The sequence below is a fragment of the Drosophila hydei genome, unplaced genomic scaffold, assembly GCF_003285905.1.
Source record: "Drosophila hydei strain 15085-1641.00,03,60 unplaced genomic scaffold, DhydRS2 tig00000063-arrow-pilon, whole genome shotgun sequence".
NCBI classification, from domain to species: Eukaryota; Metazoa; Arthropoda; class Insecta; order Diptera; family Drosophilidae; genus Drosophila; species Drosophila hydei.
This window is the reverse complement of record NW_022045657.1, coordinates 5,053,714-5,070,076: the sequence shown is the minus strand read 5'-3', so window position 1 is coordinate 5,070,076 and position 16,363 is coordinate 5,053,714. Positions and strand designations below refer to the sequence as shown.

The window sequence follows — 16,363 nt, the reverse complement described above, 5'->3', positions numbered from 1 at the left end:
CAGCAGTTCGGTAAACTTTTCAGACATCTCTATGATAAATCAAGATTGTTTTGAAATTAAATTCAGACCCTAAAACTGAGATATTAAAAAAAAAACACAGAACCGCAAAACTACTTCACTTCTTTTATACTGTTTAACACTGATATCAACTAATTTGGAAGCGATTTCCATCGGGATCAGCCTTTGGCACTTAAACTTTACACTTTCATACAGAACTTACAATTTTCGTAGTCAACATTATCTTTAACTTCTGCTGCTTTCGAATTCAAAATTTTTCTTTATACTTTTAAAGATTTGTTATACCATTCCTGTTTCTTTTTTTTATTGCTAAAAATCATTGTCAAGTAATCTCTTCTATGAAGAATATAGGATAAAGAGTTAGAGTTTAACGAATGGAACATTAGGTTATATTGCTTTCGAATTTCGAATTCAAAATTTTTCTTAATACTTTTAAAGATTTGTTATACTATTCCTGTTTCTTTTTTTATTGCTAAAAATCATTGTCAAGTAATCTCTTCTATGAAGAATATAGGATAAAGAGTTAGAGTTTAACGAATGGAACATTAGTTTATATTGCTTTCGAATTTCGAATTCAAAATTTTTCTTAATACTTTTAAAGATTTGTTATACTATTCCTGTTTCTTTTTTTATTGCTAAAAATCATTATCAAGTAATCTTTTCTATGAAGAATATAGGATAAAGAGTTAGAGTTTATCGAATGGAACATTAGTTTATATTTAATATTTAAGATATTTTAAATAAAATTTAAATTTTATATAGAATTATATCACAGATATCAATCACAGGCGATCCAGGCTACTTCCAATTTCTATATAAATGCATATGTTAAACAATACGTTAGCATATAGTATACTTCACATAAATCAGTAAATGAAATTTCATTTGTCGAGTTTTGATGGCGCCGCAGATCAACAATTGTGCGACAATTTAAAGCGCTGTGATTTGTTTGTTTAATCGCTCCAATTGGACTTTGCCGTTCATTTTAAATTTGCTTTTGCTTGCTGTAATAGAAATGTATTAAAAATTCTGCAGAGTTCATAAAATTTTGTTCACTTGCATTTTTTGGTTTTCATTTGCAATGTTCGCTGTTTTTATTAAGTAAATCATTTAAATAAACAAAAATTAAACAAATAATAGAGCAAAACGTAAATAAAGACTTTCACATTAAATTGTGAAATAAATACTGTTTGTAAAATTCTCTTTTTGTTGTATAAAAAATCTTAACAAACGATTTATATGCAGATTTTCGATTTGGCTTGAATTGTTATTTAAATCTTCGCACTTTGGCTCAGTTAACTTTACTGATAATATTCAGTTTATTTCATAATTGCTTGGATTACCTAGACAAGACCAACAAATTCAGCTAAAGGCATCAAATTAATTCAAATGTATGTTTGAAAAAAAAAATAAGAATTAAATATTTTAAGTACCTGGAGTAATATTTTTTTCGTTATGTTTTTAATTGTTGTATTGCCTCTTTGAGAATATTTTTAAGTCTTTGTTTTCAATTTGTGATACTATTTATATTTAATATATTTTCTTTACTTTTAATATGGTTTAGTTCCCAAGATATTTATATCTTATTTATGGGCATTGGGAAAATAAAATAATAAAAACATGTAAATGCCTTAGTTTATATTTTTAAAATAGATTTTTGTATTATTCAGTCTTTTCTAATTTCATATATCACTTTTCATTGAGGTTTTTATATTTATTTTCTACTACTTTATACTTTTTAGCCTTCAAAACAATTTTTACGGTTTTTTAAATTTTCAAATTATAAACTAATAAAATGTGTCTTCACATAACAAAAGTGTAAATAACATAAAAGTGCAATAATTAAAACAAAGCTCGTCAAAATATTTCATTCCTGTATTTTTTTTATGTTTTTTGTTTACGATTTTTGTCACCTTTTCCTCTGATTTGCTTGCTTCGCACTTCAAAAACGTTTTAAAACGCCTTTCGTTTAGTTTATTTTTATTTGCTTTTTGTTTTTTTTTGTTTTTAGTTTTCTCATTCCTGTAAAAAGAAAACTAAAGCTACATGAATTTGATAGAAACGCGACAAGGGCCGCATTTAACGTGGTAAAACTCAACATCTGTAAGTCTTTATATATACAAACTAGACCTATAGATTAGAGACTTTGGGTTTAGATGAGATCAATCGACTAGATTCTCCATTCTCACAGAAATGGACAGACATAAAGTAACTTTAGATAGCTTGCTTGTATTAATTTTTATCTATAATGTTTAAAATTGATTTTTTTTTTGTTACATTTAAAGTATTGAGTATTGAGTGTTGAGTTATCACATAGTTCAAAGTATTTATAACTATTATAGGATGTTAGCCTTTAAAAGGCTTGCAACTTAACTTACCAAATATGTGTGTAATTGTTTTTTTTTTTATTTAATTTTTTAAGAGCCTTTGAACTTTTCAGATTTGTCTCGTATGGTATATTTTTGGTCTTTCTCTTTCTTAAATTTGTATTTTTTTTAATCATCAGTTTAAATATTTTAGACGAAGATTTGTGTATATCTATTTAAATATTTGTTTCGATGAACTTTTAATATCGATTTGAATGCGAAAGATTCTTTTTTTCTTCAGGTTCATTTGGGATTCTCATTGTTAATTTTGTTTTTATTGCTTTCTCTTTTTTGTTTTTCATTTTGAATTTTACTTCAATATGCTTTGGCTTGAATTGGTCTTTAATTTTTGAGTATGTAGTTTGCTGCTTCTTGATAAAAAAACAGTTTCGTATTTGTTTTTCTTTTTCGTTTTCGTTTATGTAATTTGTGTTGTTGCACTTTTTTCATTGGCTTAATTAGTTGAATTTGTACTATAACTTTTTGATTAAACAAAACATTCAAAATAATAATATTTAAGTTTAAATAAAGTTTAATGCATTACACACATTTTGAAACATTATTTTATTGACTTTGATAAATTTTAAGATTTTTGCTTTGTTTTGCTAATAAATTGTGTATTTCTTTGTTTTTTTTTTTTGTTTTGCTCAGCTTAATGAATAAGAATTACATAATTACGATTTTGTTGCTTAAATTGTTGCTATTAATAAGTAAAGAAATTATAGCTGTGTTCTTTTTTCACGTCAATGGTTTATAGAAACAAAAAATATTTGAAAAGTCTTAGCTATGTTCTCAGATATTTCAGATGTAAAAAAAGGTCGAAATAAACAAAAGTTCCATTTGTAAAGAGATGTTTTGCATATTAGCAGTTTGCTTATAAGCTAAAATTTATACATTGCAATTTTTGTATACAATATGACATGATTCACAATATTGATTTGTTATAGTTTTGGCTCGCATTCATCAAAAATAGATAAATTGAAAAAGTGTAATTGTAATTTTAAAATAATAAGAAATATACATAATCCGTTTTTATAGGCCGGAGCATTTAAAGCGATGTAAGGCTCCAGTTGTCCACTAACAAACATTTAACAACAGGCAATACAATCTTCTTGCCAGTCACATGGATCGGGTATTGATTAAGCAAAGACGAACAAACACAAAGGTTTCGGATAATTGGATAGGTTGAGGGGAAGGGAGGGGAAAATCAAGACGTAGCAACACGTTTCAACTTAAACGCTAGGAAAAGAGAACTTTATTCTTAAACTAATTGTGTGTTTTGAGTGTATGTGTGTATGTGAGTCTACGTGTATGTATTAATTTATATAGCAATCAAATTTCTGCATTAAACATATTATTTTGCTCGTTGGCCCTAATCCCTTGTTTTGGTATTTGGCATACGTGTTGGAGCACGCGCAGCGTTCTTCACTAAAATGTATATCGCCATTCGAGGGATGCGGCAAACTGTTGTTGTTTAGTAATAGGCAGCTGCATTTGAATAGTTCTGCGAATATGCCTGCGAATCTATTGGTGGGGGATGTCGCAAAGTTCGGTGATGCAGGTGTAATAGAATATGATTAGTTAACATTTACTTACCATAACCAGCATAGGCGCGTTCATCATAGCTGGCGCTTTGCTGACTGTAGTCCGCTTGGCCGGTTGCATTATAATCAACTGCAGTCGAGCCATACTGCTGGCTATAGTCTTGGCTATATGACTGGTATCGCGTGTCTGGCTGGGTAGCATAGCCTGTGGAGCTGTCAATAAACATGGTTATCATTAATAAACGTCCAACATAAATTGTGCAAAGATTTGCAGTCAACTTACTTGTAGCCCTGGTATTGGCTCTGATCGTATTCGCTGCCGTGATGTGGCGCATAGCTGTTGCTGGCCGCCGTATTTGGCTGAGTTGTGTGTGCTCCATAGCCGCTGCTCTGACCATAGCCATTATACCCCTGCTGAGCAGCTGTTGAAGTACTGTAGCTGCTTTGAGAATATGGATCGACCTGTTGGGTTTGGTCGTGCGTCTGATAGCCACCATGATGGCTGCAGTGAACGTTGGCATTAATATTAAGCTCAATTTGTTTAAACAATATATATTAACAACTATAAGTTTCCGCTTGGCAATGGACAATGAAAAATATATTCAATTTATAAATATATTTCGCTGGTCACAACTTGATCGTTTCCATTTGTAAAACAAAATACATAGCCTTCAGTCAACAGAAAATTATAGCTGTTGTCTCCAAAATTGATTGGTCTTACCTTGGTGCTGGAGCATGATGGCTAGGCGGGGAGCCATATGTTGTTTGTGACATATGCTGGGATGCCGCATGATACTTTGGTGTGATGGGGCGCTGGCCATAGGGTCCGCCCTCGTATCGTCCACGCTTGGGACCTGGTCCTCCGGGTGCGCCACGTTTGAGAGCTGGTACCGGTGCAATTTGTGTATTGACATTATGAGCCTGTTGGTGATGTTGCATGGGTGGCCGACTCATACCTTGATTGTAACCACCGCCACGTCCGCGCATCGAGCCACGGCGAGGCATTCCTCCATGGTCGCCCCCCGGTCCGCCCATGGAACTGTTATGATGTGAGTGTGGGTACATTCCATTGCCGCCATTGCCGTTCATATGTGGGTTGTAGCCGCCACCTCGTCCACGACCACCGAAGGGTCCACCACGTCCTCGTCCCCGACCTAAATATGGAGGTGGTCCTCCACCGTTGCTGTTGTTGCTACCAGGTGCACCGCTTGCCCCGTGCGTGTTTACCACTGTTGTGGCTGTTCCAGGTGCTGCCGTTGCTGAATCTGTGCCATCTTCACCTGATGTTTCGCCGGTTTGCTCACCAGATGCTGCTGATGTGGGAACCGGCGACACCGTCTTGTTGTTGTCGGCACCCGTGTGCTGCTTAGGCGCTGTATCGGTTTGGTTATGTAGCTGATCTAAGCAACTATTGCTCGTGTTTTGTTTGTACTTACGCTGCTGATATAAAGGTGGGCGTCCGCCTCGCATGCCCATAGGAGCACCGCGTGGTTGAAAGCCGCCGCCGCCACCACGACCCTGATAGCCCAATCCGCCTCGGGGGCGCATGCCGCGTGGCGGACCCTGCATCATACCCTGCATTGGTGGACCACTGCCGCCCATGCCGCCACCACGCATGCCACCCATAAAATGACCACGACCCATGCCCCGACCACGTCCGCGCTCGAAGCCACCACGCATCGGAGGGCCTCCACCCCGACCTCTGTAGCCACCGCCACGTGGCCCACCTACAGGTGGGGACGCTACTTGTGTAGCTCCTTCCATGTTCTAGTCGGGGTTATAGTAACAATACCAACTCTACTTTTAGCTATTTTATACCGCCCGCTACACTGACACACATACACTCATACAGACACAACTCGGACGCGCACAGACGTTTGTCGTTTTTAATTGCAAGGGTTATATACCAATTAATGCACGAATGATAATTTAGTATTATACGCCGCTATTTAGTCACTTTTTCACAAATTTTATATGCGTCTAAATTATTTTTGCAGTTACCTAAACATAAAAACGCGTCCGAGTAGAAGTGAAAAAATATGGCGGCGACTATTGATTTTTGTGTGTGTGCAGTGTTACGAGCTATCGATATGATGGTTAGCGACGGACATGTAGTATATCGATTGTTTCAGTGTTGCAAAATATTGCGTTAACGACTATAAAACCACTGGTACTGACATAAACAAACTACTTTTCCACGTATTCAGCATTTTCTAAGCTACAATTCTGGGATTTTGATATGTCTTCGTGGATAACGGGATTAGCGGATAAGGCAGAGAATATATTAAATAAAATAGACCAGAATGCTGCTACAGCTTTGCATACGGAAGCTGGTCCAGCGTTAGATGCTATGAAAAGCAGTCTAACCAGCAGCACACAATCTTTGAAAACAACACTCTCTCCAATTAAGCGTCCCACCAGCAACAGTAGTACACCCATGTCTTTGTCCATGGTCGGTAATAGTGCCTCTAGCAGCAAAAGCGACGGCTCCCAAGTGCTGACCACAGAGCTACGGCAAAAGTTACCTACATCGTCAAGTTTTTCAGTCAATCCAGACGGGAATGGTATGGACACACATGAATTGGCAGCTTTCAAGATAGCCCTTAATGATATCACCAGTGAGCGTGATGAGTTGCGTATGCGACTTGATGGACTCAATCATGATAGCGAGAATCTTGGCCTGAAACAGCGAGCTCAGGAATTAGAAAGTGTAACACAAACTTTATCCGAAGAACGCGACAAGGCTGTACAAGAGCTGAGCGAGGCGCAAGCAGCCCAAATGGCTTACGTACACTCCATATCTGAATTAGAAACGAATCTCGCTAAGCTGCAGCAGGAATACGTGAGCACAGCACATAAGTTACAAATGCAAACCAAGGAGACGGATCAACAGCGTCTCGAGCTACAAGAGTATCGGGCGAAAGCTCAGCGGGCACTCCAAGGGAAAGATGCGCTTATTGCTGAGCTGAAGCAAAATCCGATTGCAGAAGGTGGCGAACTGGCTGCCAAGGACAGTGAAACGCGTTTCTTGCAAATCGAACTTGACTCTCTAAAGCAGGAGTTGCAACATGCCAGCGAGGAGCAGCAGCAACTGCGCTTGCAGCTGGATGACTATATGGCATTGGAGCGTCAACACGAGTTGGAGCTCGGCGTCGCTCGTCAGCGTGAAAATGCACTCAACAAAGAGCTTCGTACAGCTCGCGAGCACAGTTTGGCCATCGAATCGGAGCAACGCATGCTGACACAAGAGTTGTCTTCGCTGCGTCAACAGATGAGCAATCAAATGGCCGCCGGTGCCACTCGATTGCATGAAATGGAGAAACAGTTGCAACAGCAGCGACAGCTTGTTAGCGAAGCTGGCTTCACAAGTGTCAAAAATGACTATGAGAATCGTTTAAAAGCGCTCACGCAATCGCTGGTGGAGCGTCAGGGTTTGCTGGAACGCGTCACAGTGGAGCGCAATGCACTGCGTTTGCAGCATGAAAACATACAGGCGCAGCTGCAGCAAAACATGCATTCGCTAGAGTTGGGCCATCAACGTGGAGGCTCGAGTTCGCGCAATACGCTGATTTCAAATAGCACAGATGACGGTGGGTGAAAGATTTACAACATGGGTATAGTTTGACATATAACTATGCATTTTGATATTTGTCTCTTTTAGCCAAGGCACAATTTCCACTGCTCATGTATCCTAGTCCATTTGACAACCGCGTTGCGCGCCGCTTTAAGCGTGCTCTGCGCCAAGCGGATTCCGTGGGCATACGCGTTGGAGCCTTTCTACGACGCTATCCAATGATGCGTATCTGCATGATAGTTTACGTTGCGTTGCTCCATCTTTGGGTTATGTTTGTGCTGCTCTCCACGACTCCCAATTGAATAGACAAATGGACACCTGTTAGATATTTTTTGGATTCTAATTTCAAAGATTGCATATTAATTAGTATTATATATATAAATTTATATGTTACATAAGTTAATGGCTGACTTCTGTTGCCAAAATTGATTACACTTTGCTGTGTATAATGTATAATTGCTAAGAGCTATGCCTCCGAGCAAAGAGAATAAAATTATCTATCAAAATGTATATTCAATAAACATCTCGGCTATGTACATACTACGGTCACGAAAATTGCAAATAGCTAAGCTTTAAACATTAAGCAAACAAATAACAATACATGAAAAATTCATCCTACTTCCCGAACGCCAAGTCACAGTTCAATTATTGCATGCTGATTTCAAGTATTTAGACGATACAGTTGTAAGTAAAATTAACTACTATATGTGTATTATATTTAAGTAAACAGGCGTTTCTATACGGTTGCCTGACCCGATTGACCCATACAGCGCAGAGTTAGAGAGCCATAAAGTATGAGCTGTTGGCATCCAGAGAGAGAGAGAAAGTCAGAGAGCAAAAGATTAGAGTTGATCGACTTCATCAGTAGTATACACTTTTGGGACGATTCGCGTAGAATAGACGCTATATGCCCCGCAAACGTTTATATCAGTCGTCGGCATAGTAGCTGACATACACCGCATCGCCGCCAATGCTAATCAGGCACTGACCCTGCAACATACAATATGAGTTGCATAACAATACACAGTTACATAAATATCAATTTAAATTTTACCTGATTCTTGTGCTGATTGTCAAACAATATGAGTTCGGTCAAATAGAAAGAGACCATTGCGTTTCCGCCCAGCGAAGCAATATGAGCGCGCACAACGGCCAGTAATTCGGTAATGAATCCATGCACGAATCCGCTAATACCGCCGTTTTCGCGTATCGAGGTGCTCTCCCTAATGAAGAAAAAGTTAAGATTTCCCAAATACTTGTCAATACGTGCACCGGGTATGAAGCTAAGTGGCGTCAAGTCTACGCCATAACGATCACGAAGTGGGAACTATACAGAAATAATCGAAGCTTAGTTCAGAGCAGCAGAGATAGACTTTTAACTTACGTAGCGGTTGCGTGGCGGTGGACCTATATTTATTGGCTTAGGTGCGGGTAAGGGTGTAGCTAGATTACAGAGTTGTGATGGCGAAGTCTTTCGCACTTTGAAAGAATTCATGCCAAAGGGAGGTATGGCCGAGCTGGTGGGCGTGGGTGTATCAACCATTTGATCCTCGTCTAGTGGAAATATGTAATCCTCTTCTTGCAGTATTCGCTTGCCATTCAACTCTGGCTGGGATTGAGTTTCGTGAACAGTAGGTGCCGACAGCGTTGCTGCATCACTCAAACCATTTTGCACTTGAGCGGCCGGCGGCCCCCGACGACGGTATTTCATTTTGTTGCCATCGCTCAGACCCATGGCCATTCCGGTGACCAGCAACTGGATTTGGTCCTAAAAGTGTGTGTATGGAAATTTCGTAAGTATTTCTAAAAAATATTTCAAGTTCTTACCGTTTCAGGCAAATCCAGTCTGAAGCGAAGATCGCATATTGCACAGGGAATCATTGTGCGTAACTTAAAATAAATGGTCTGCAGAAGTCTATGGAAAAAAGTTAATATGTTAAGCATTTTGGGAATAGTCTGGAATAATATAAAGTCAATTGATTTGGCTCGATCTGTGTGAAGACCAGGTATTTCCAAGAGAGTTTAAATTTGATTTCAATTCAATTGTAAACATTATTTTGCATGTAATTTTTTTGTGATGAGTTCTAAAACTCACCGCTGAAAATGTTTGGGGAATCCATTTACATTCTGTCCCACCTCGAGGCGAGCTCGCCACACTTGCGTAAACATTTGAAGATTTTTGACAGCATCCAGCTCCAACATGCCCGGCACCTGTTGTGTGTTAACCACATGGAAGCCCTCGGGTGGATATGGTTCCATGAGTAGTGAAATGATTTCCAAATCCTCAATATCATCTACCTCAAGTACGCATAGCTCTTTATTACCGCAATTCAAATCGATTTCATTCATCTCCTCATCATCGGAGTCATCTGTATCGGATTGCTTATCGCCGCCTGCTCCGCCACTGATGCTGGCCAAATCGGGATCCATACTCTTTAGCTGATAGATCTCTTGATTGCGTTCAAATGTCTCCTGCAGTTTTTTTTGCAGTTCATTCAGCTTTTGCTTGTCTGTCCACGAGTTGCCGGCTACAATTTTAGGGACCATCGGAACGGGCAATGCAGTCAAAAATAGAGCCGTGCCCGTGGCAATTAAAGCTATCATGCGTTCACCAATGGCCACCTGGGTGCGTAGTCCAAAGATGGCATTCATGCCCTTAGCCTTCAGCTTATTGATCAGTACACGATGCAACTCGTACTCTAGAAATGGCAAGCCATCGGAAATCTCTTTGGCATTCGATTCGGCGCGCAGGTCCCTCTTGGCACGCACCACCTGTGCCTGCATGAAACACCCACGTCCAGTCACCTGCATATATTCTGGAACCTCTAATGTGGCCAACAGAACATCCGGCACTCGACCTTTGCGGCAGATAGCGCACTTCTTCATTTTGACATTAAAGGGTACGCTCAGATTGTATGGCACATGGCAGATGGCACAGGTGTTACGTTGGGAGTTTTGATTAGGCATGCCGAAGCGTTTACTGCCCGAGCCGTTGGCTGTGCCCAGCGAGATGCCGTCCTTTCCCGAGGCTGCAGTTTCACCAACGCTGCCATTTGCCTCACGATCCTCCATCGAATTGCTCATAGCGGTCATAATATTGCTTGCCTTTGATATAGTGAAGATGTCCGTTTGCGAGACTGAGCGATTGAAGACCATGTTGATGACTGCAGCGGTCCCAGTTGCAGACAAAACGCACACATCGTCACTGCAGAAGCCAACTTTTGATTATCCAATTCAGATTAAGATAAAAGTAGTGTGAGTTAGTTAATGTTTTAGACCTACGATATGGTTGTGCACTCCGCGTAGCCCAGCACCACATTACAACCCAAAGAACGGGCATGGGAGCGAATCTCCATTCGCAACTCCGTCCACCAGCTGTCGCGAACCTCTGGTTCATCGGGATTGGGCACACGTTCCAGAAGTTTGACCGACCGTGCTGCTACAGTGGCACCCAGGTGCAGAATAAACCCATTGGGATACTTGGTCATAGTTAGAAAGGGATACTCCAGCATATCTAGACTGTCCGTTGCCTTGCTGCCCACCGTGGGCGTGGTCAGACGCATCATAGCAGTTGCCGCCACCAGCCGCTCGCTAGCCACGCAGATGGAGTTACCTGCCAATGGGAAAGATCGTTACATTCGGACACAATATAAAATGAACTTGAATGATAGGTCCACAGGTTTACAACGTTTATTTTAGGCAGGCGAAAACACAGTACGGGATAGATATGTGTGATCGAGCGGCGCAATTAAAATTCCAATGAGTTACATAACTGCTGCCTTATTAAACACAATGATTTTGTATCCCATATGCATAGAGCACGACACTTTAATAAATAAACACATTTGACTCAGATTCTAGCCAGAATCTGATTTATTCAAATCAGTTGAAAAACATTTGATTTTACTTTAACTATAACTTATAAAGATTAAATCTATGCATTTTCATCAAATGAATTTTTTTTTCTTAAAATCTCCAAATTACGTTTTTCTCTATAGATTGGGCTAAAGATAACATACTCATGTTTCGTAGGGCCATGCCTAATTGGTGTTAGTTTATAATTTAAACTTGATATTTAAAGATATACTAGATAAATAGATCTATTTTACACATTGATTAAATGGTTTGCTTATTGCATTGGGATAAGTCCTTAGAATCGTTAGATATTTAAAAAAAATTAAGATTTACTTTAAAGTTCCATTTAGTATATTAAGGAAGTAAGTAAGTCTGTGGTCCTGCGTTAATATATATAAATATGTAGATAGATATATGGCCCTAATGACTTTCTTATAGTTCTGAAATCCTAGATTTTTACGATATGGCATTTAACGTTGATGCTGAATGGATTCGATGACAAAATAAGTTGATTGACAGTAATAAATTGAAAACAATTTTCTTCAAATTGTTATATTAGAGATATGTATATAGGCAAGATGATAGTGGTTTTATACAAGTATATATATATATATATATATATTTTTTTTTGTTTTTAATATTATAATTAATAGGAATTAAAAGAGAGTTAGACAGAGAGTAACATCTATACATGACAAGCAGCTCAGACGAGGCTAGAGAGAGGCGTTTTACAACATATATAGAGCATAGCTTGAATGTCAGCTATACACCCCTATCCATCCACCAATACACACACACACACAAATACACACACACCTTAACACAAATGGGGTAACAGGTTTAACACACAATTACATCGATAATGGACATCGAAACTGATAAATAAACAGAGTTACAGAGTGACAGAGAGAGAGAGAGAGAGAGAGAGAGAGAGAGCGAGAGAAAGACAACTACTTACGCTTACGATGCAATGCGTAGGCTATGCCTGTATGGTGTTTGATGCAGCAGCGGGCGCAAAGAGAGAACATTAGAAGAGCTTGTGAGTTACTCATGAGAGACACGAGACACACAAACACATACACACAGTCACAAGGTTGAGGATCGGGAGAAATACTGTTAACCTATTATATATAAGTATTTATACCCCTACTTAGCCTATGCTTAGTTCCTATGGCTATTTATCAAATGAGAGCTAGACAGCTAGACATACCTTTTGGTGTGACACTCAGATCGGAGTCGGACGAACGACGGCAGATCTCACCCAGTTCCTTGACCTGCACCATCGTTGTGGCTGTTGAGGTGGTGGATGTAGATGCGCTGTCCGCATTCGTGCCACCCGAAATTCCACTCTTCGATGGGCTCGGCGTTAGCTTCAAGCGATTGTTGCTAACCGGCGATGCTAACCTTTTCAGATTTGCACTATTCTCGATCGTCGCAATGGTCGTGGGTATGAGCACCCCTTGTGGTGTCGACTGTTGCTGCTGTTGCTGTGGCTGTAGCTGCTGCTGTGGCTGTAGCTGCTGCTGTGGCTGTAGCTGCTGCTGTGGCTGTAGCTGCTGTGGCTGTTGCTGCTGCTGTTGCTGAAGTTCGCTACTGGACCTAGTAGAGCGTTGTTGTTGGTTTGATATGGCAGATGGCGAAACAGAATAGCATGGAGCAAGCAATGATGATTCATTATTGTTGTTACTATGGTTAGTACTATACGAGATATTTACAACATGGTCTAGTTTGAAAACGGGTGGGTCATAATAATCAAAAGCACGCGCCTGTGTAGGCGATAGTTGTGCGCTATTTTCGGATTCTGTTGGGGTTGGGGTCGATGGGCAAATGCACAGAACGGGCGCAACTGGCAGCAACGTGTTCGGATATTCCTTTATTATTTGTTGGGCTACTGGTGGCTGTGGTTGTGGTTGTGGTGGCGGTAGCAGTGACGGTGACGTTGGTAGTGCTCGGGAATCAAACTTTTCTAATGGTGCAGCATCTAGACAACTAACGCTTGCGAAATGACTAAGCGAAGCGCAGCGTTGCAAATTGGATTCATAGCTGGGCAAACGATTCAGCTGCAACATGGATGCAAAAGCACTCAGATTAGCGCAAGGAAAATCGAATGCGCTGCTGGTGGGCAGCTCCGGTTGTGAGCTGTAATATGATTTGCGTTCCAAAGAAGGCTCTAGTGCAGCAGCGGCCAGTAGAAGGCAGCGTTTTGGTTTAATTGGTTGCTTGGGTGTCAGATGCATCAGCTGTTGCAGTCGACGGGAGAAACCCTTCAAGTCCTCGAGGAGCGTGTGTCGCTTGGGCGTCAAATCCAGCTGGCTGTTCTCACAGCTGCGCGTCTCGCCGGGCTTAATCCAATTATCCTGTAAATCGTCATCTCTGAACGTTTGAAGCTGTTCCAGCTCCTCATCGCTAGACTCGGCTGCAGCTTCTGCTGCTGCACTGTCGATGCCTGGGGCAAGCATTTCAATTATTGACAACGAGTCCGATGAGTCCGAGGAGCACATGGACTTACGCTGAAATACATCCATCTCCAGATCCGGGGCTGAGCGTGTACTTTCCTGATACACGGGCAGTCGTGGCACCGCCAGCTGACACATAGATGGCCCAGCGCCAGTATCATCGCTAATCGAACGTGTTATGGACTGCGATGTCCGCTTACCCATCGAATGGCGCGATTTACGACGACGCTTTGTGCTTGATCCGACTCCACTGAGCAGGTTGCTTAGAGATTGCGTGGCGTTCTCCGGTATCTTGGGCTCAATGCGCCGCAAAAGTGTTGCGTACTTCTCGCTGAACACATTTCGCGAGGACAAAGTCAAGCGATGCATGCGATGACGCAACTTCTTCTCGCGTGTTCTCTCGCCCCGCTCATCCTCTTGCCTCAAGAGATTCTGCATAACATCCGCGTCCTCCGTATCGCTACTGCCGCTTTCCAAGTAGAACAACGTTGCTGCCGCTGCTGCTGCTGCTGCCGCCGAACTGGGCGAACTAAAACTGGGCTGCTTATATATATTAAGACGATATTGAGGTGATCTGCCGGACAGTGGCAGACTAGCGCTACTGCCAGCGGTGCAGTTGAGAAAATCTAAATATTTTTGGACTCTATAAGGGGTCAAGGGCCGATGGACGGTTGGGTAAGTGTAGGATTTTGTTTTTGTTTTTGTTTTTAATGTTATAGATACGACACGAAAACAACAACGATTGAAGATGCGCAATACAACAACGAAAAACGACAAGGAGCACAGTACAGAGTTTATAATTGTATACAAAAATGAGCGTTAAACGACGATTGAGTTTTCATTTTTAATTCGTGATCGTTGGATAGAGGGAAAAACATTCAAAAAAAAAAAAGAGAATATAACATTTTAGAACATATTTTGAGCTTTAGCCACGTGGATCTACAAGCAGACCTACTGATAGGAAAGCAACTAATATTGCTTGGAACTTATTTTACACTTTATATTTATCATGGAATTGTCTTAGAAATGTGCGCTTGAAGTATTTATTTTATATGCGCTCAAAACATAAAATGTATTCTGATTCTATAACTTTATATTAGTCAATTATAATTGAACCTGTTTGAATTTTTTATAGGATATTTTGCCCTAATATTTACTTGAGGTACTTTTTGGAAGTTGAATAAAATTAAACTATTTTGCATTTTCACCATCTTTGTAAGACATATCCATAATAAATGTATTTATTTTAATATTCCCATCAATACTCACTCTTCGATAAGGGCTACATCCGCGCTGTTTGGTTGACTGCTGCTGGTGTCCTTGATCAGAGTGACAGCTGTGCCGACGCCTCGTGCCACAACTCCTACATCACCTTCTAGATCAAAGCATTGTGTATAGCCAATGACTGCATTGGCACCCATATTGATGGCTTTCAGGCCCATTTTGCGCTGCACTTGGCCGGAGAGCTTGAGGAAGACAACCTGCCTTGCCTCGTTGGAAGCACGTGGTGTGCGTATCTTGTCAATCCATTGGTACTCTGGATCATCATTAACCACCAGCTCCTCGACAAATCCATGAATGACTTGAGCACGATAACCAAAGGGAACACATTGAGCTGAAATTAGTGAATAGAACTATTAGATTTGCTTTACATATAAATTCGCTACGCACAATGAAAAAAGGGGATGCCACAAGAGCTCTGTCGAAACTTGTTGACATCGGAGAACAAATCCACTTTGACGATTATGTTTATTTCACCGCGTATACCGTGCATTGTGTCGAAGACAGGTATCCAGCCTGAGAGCACAATGCCCTTGCCATGAGCCGACTGACTAGAGCTCTCCAGACATAGGGGATTAAGACTTATGTTAACCTTGCCAATCGCATCATTTGCAGAGTATGTGTCATAGTCCATTAGGCGTATTTGCAGCGGCTCGTCTTGCAGCTCTGCGTCGTCAACTTCAAAGCGAAACCTGTAGATGCACGAAAGATGATGTATGGTGGCAAGCAAGCAGCTGGTGCTGCATGTACCTACCAATCAGTATTCCATGTAGGATTTAGACTTTTGCGGAACACCTCTGTTTTGTGTTCTTTGTTAGCCAACTTGATTTCCACAAAGGCATCGGTTGTCTCGCTGCTCTTGTCCATCACTGGCAGATTACGCGCAGCTTTTATTTTGACGCCCACCTTTCCTGGCATTTTGTTACCTGCTGACGCAACTCTCTAGCTTCGAAGACTGCCCCGAACAACCAGCACCCAATGTGTGTTATGTCCTTATCGACAAACTTGGTGCTCAAAATGCCAATTTGCACGTTGTATTTCTATTACTTCAACTAATGTTTTTCATTTTTTCTAGTGATGTAAGTGGGCACTGAGTAATCGATGTACCGATAAGTATTTTATATGAACAATCTTATCGATACCGAAAATTAATAGATTCTACTTTAAATAGGGGTATTCTCTTTAAAAGATGAAATTCATTTTTTTTGAATAAATTTAATGAATGAACTGTTATTTTACTTATTTACATTTTAATACTTATTTTTAATT

At 40.4% G+C, this 16,363-nt stretch overlaps 3 protein-coding genes across 5 annotated transcripts; 1 reads left to right on the top strand and 2 right to left on the bottom strand.

The window, feature by feature from the left end:
* Positions 1-3,238: 3,238 nt before the first annotated feature.
* LOC111593376 (glycine-rich cell wall structural protein 1.8) lies at positions 3,239-5,994 on the bottom strand. Of its 2 annotated transcripts, XM_023306095.2 has the most exons (6): positions 5,365-5,994; positions 4,885-5,301; positions 4,650-4,812; positions 4,212-4,430; positions 3,981-4,141; positions 3,239-3,908 (listed from the first exon to the last, which is right to left on the bottom strand). In XM_023306095.2, exons 1-6 carry the CDS (start codon positions 5,690-5,692, stop codon positions 3,859-3,861), a joined length of 1,338 nt encoding a protein of 445 aa, XP_023161863.2. In that variant the 5' UTR covers positions 5,693-5,994; the 3' UTR covers positions 3,239-3,858. The 2 variants fall into 2 exon arrangements, with proteins under 2 accessions (XP_023161863.2, XP_023161862.2); XM_023306094.2 differs by having other exon boundaries at positions 4,650-5,301.
* A 90-nt stretch (positions 5,995-6,084) lies between these two features.
* LOC111593375 (golgin-84) lies at positions 6,085-7,878 on the top strand. Its single transcript, XM_023306092.2, has 2 exons — positions 6,085-7,518; positions 7,590-7,878. Exons 1-2 carry the CDS (start codon positions 6,168-6,170, stop codon positions 7,802-7,804), a joined length of 1,566 nt encoding a protein of 521 aa, XP_023161860.2. The 5' UTR covers positions 6,085-6,167; the 3' UTR covers positions 7,805-7,878.
* Positions 7,879-8,410: 532 nt separating this feature from the next.
* LOC111593374 (C2 domain-containing protein 5) lies at positions 8,411-16,190 on the bottom strand. 2 transcript variants are annotated; one of them, XM_023306091.2, is made up of 11 exons: positions 15,849-16,189; positions 15,485-15,786; positions 15,083-15,428; positions 13,867-14,456; positions 12,568-13,803; positions 10,785-11,115; positions 9,598-10,707; positions 9,330-9,417; positions 8,887-9,270; positions 8,557-8,829; positions 8,411-8,492 (listed from the first exon to the last, which is right to left on the bottom strand). In XM_023306091.2, exons 1-11 carry the CDS (start codon positions 16,010-16,012, stop codon positions 8,430-8,432), a joined length of 4,887 nt encoding a protein of 1,628 aa, XP_023161859.2. In that variant the 5' UTR covers positions 16,013-16,189; the 3' UTR covers positions 8,411-8,429. The 2 variants fall into 2 exon arrangements, with proteins under 2 accessions (XP_023161859.2, XP_023161858.2); XM_023306090.2 differs by having other exon boundaries at positions 12,568-14,456; positions 15,849-16,190.
* Positions 16,191-16,363: the final 173 nt, after the last annotated feature.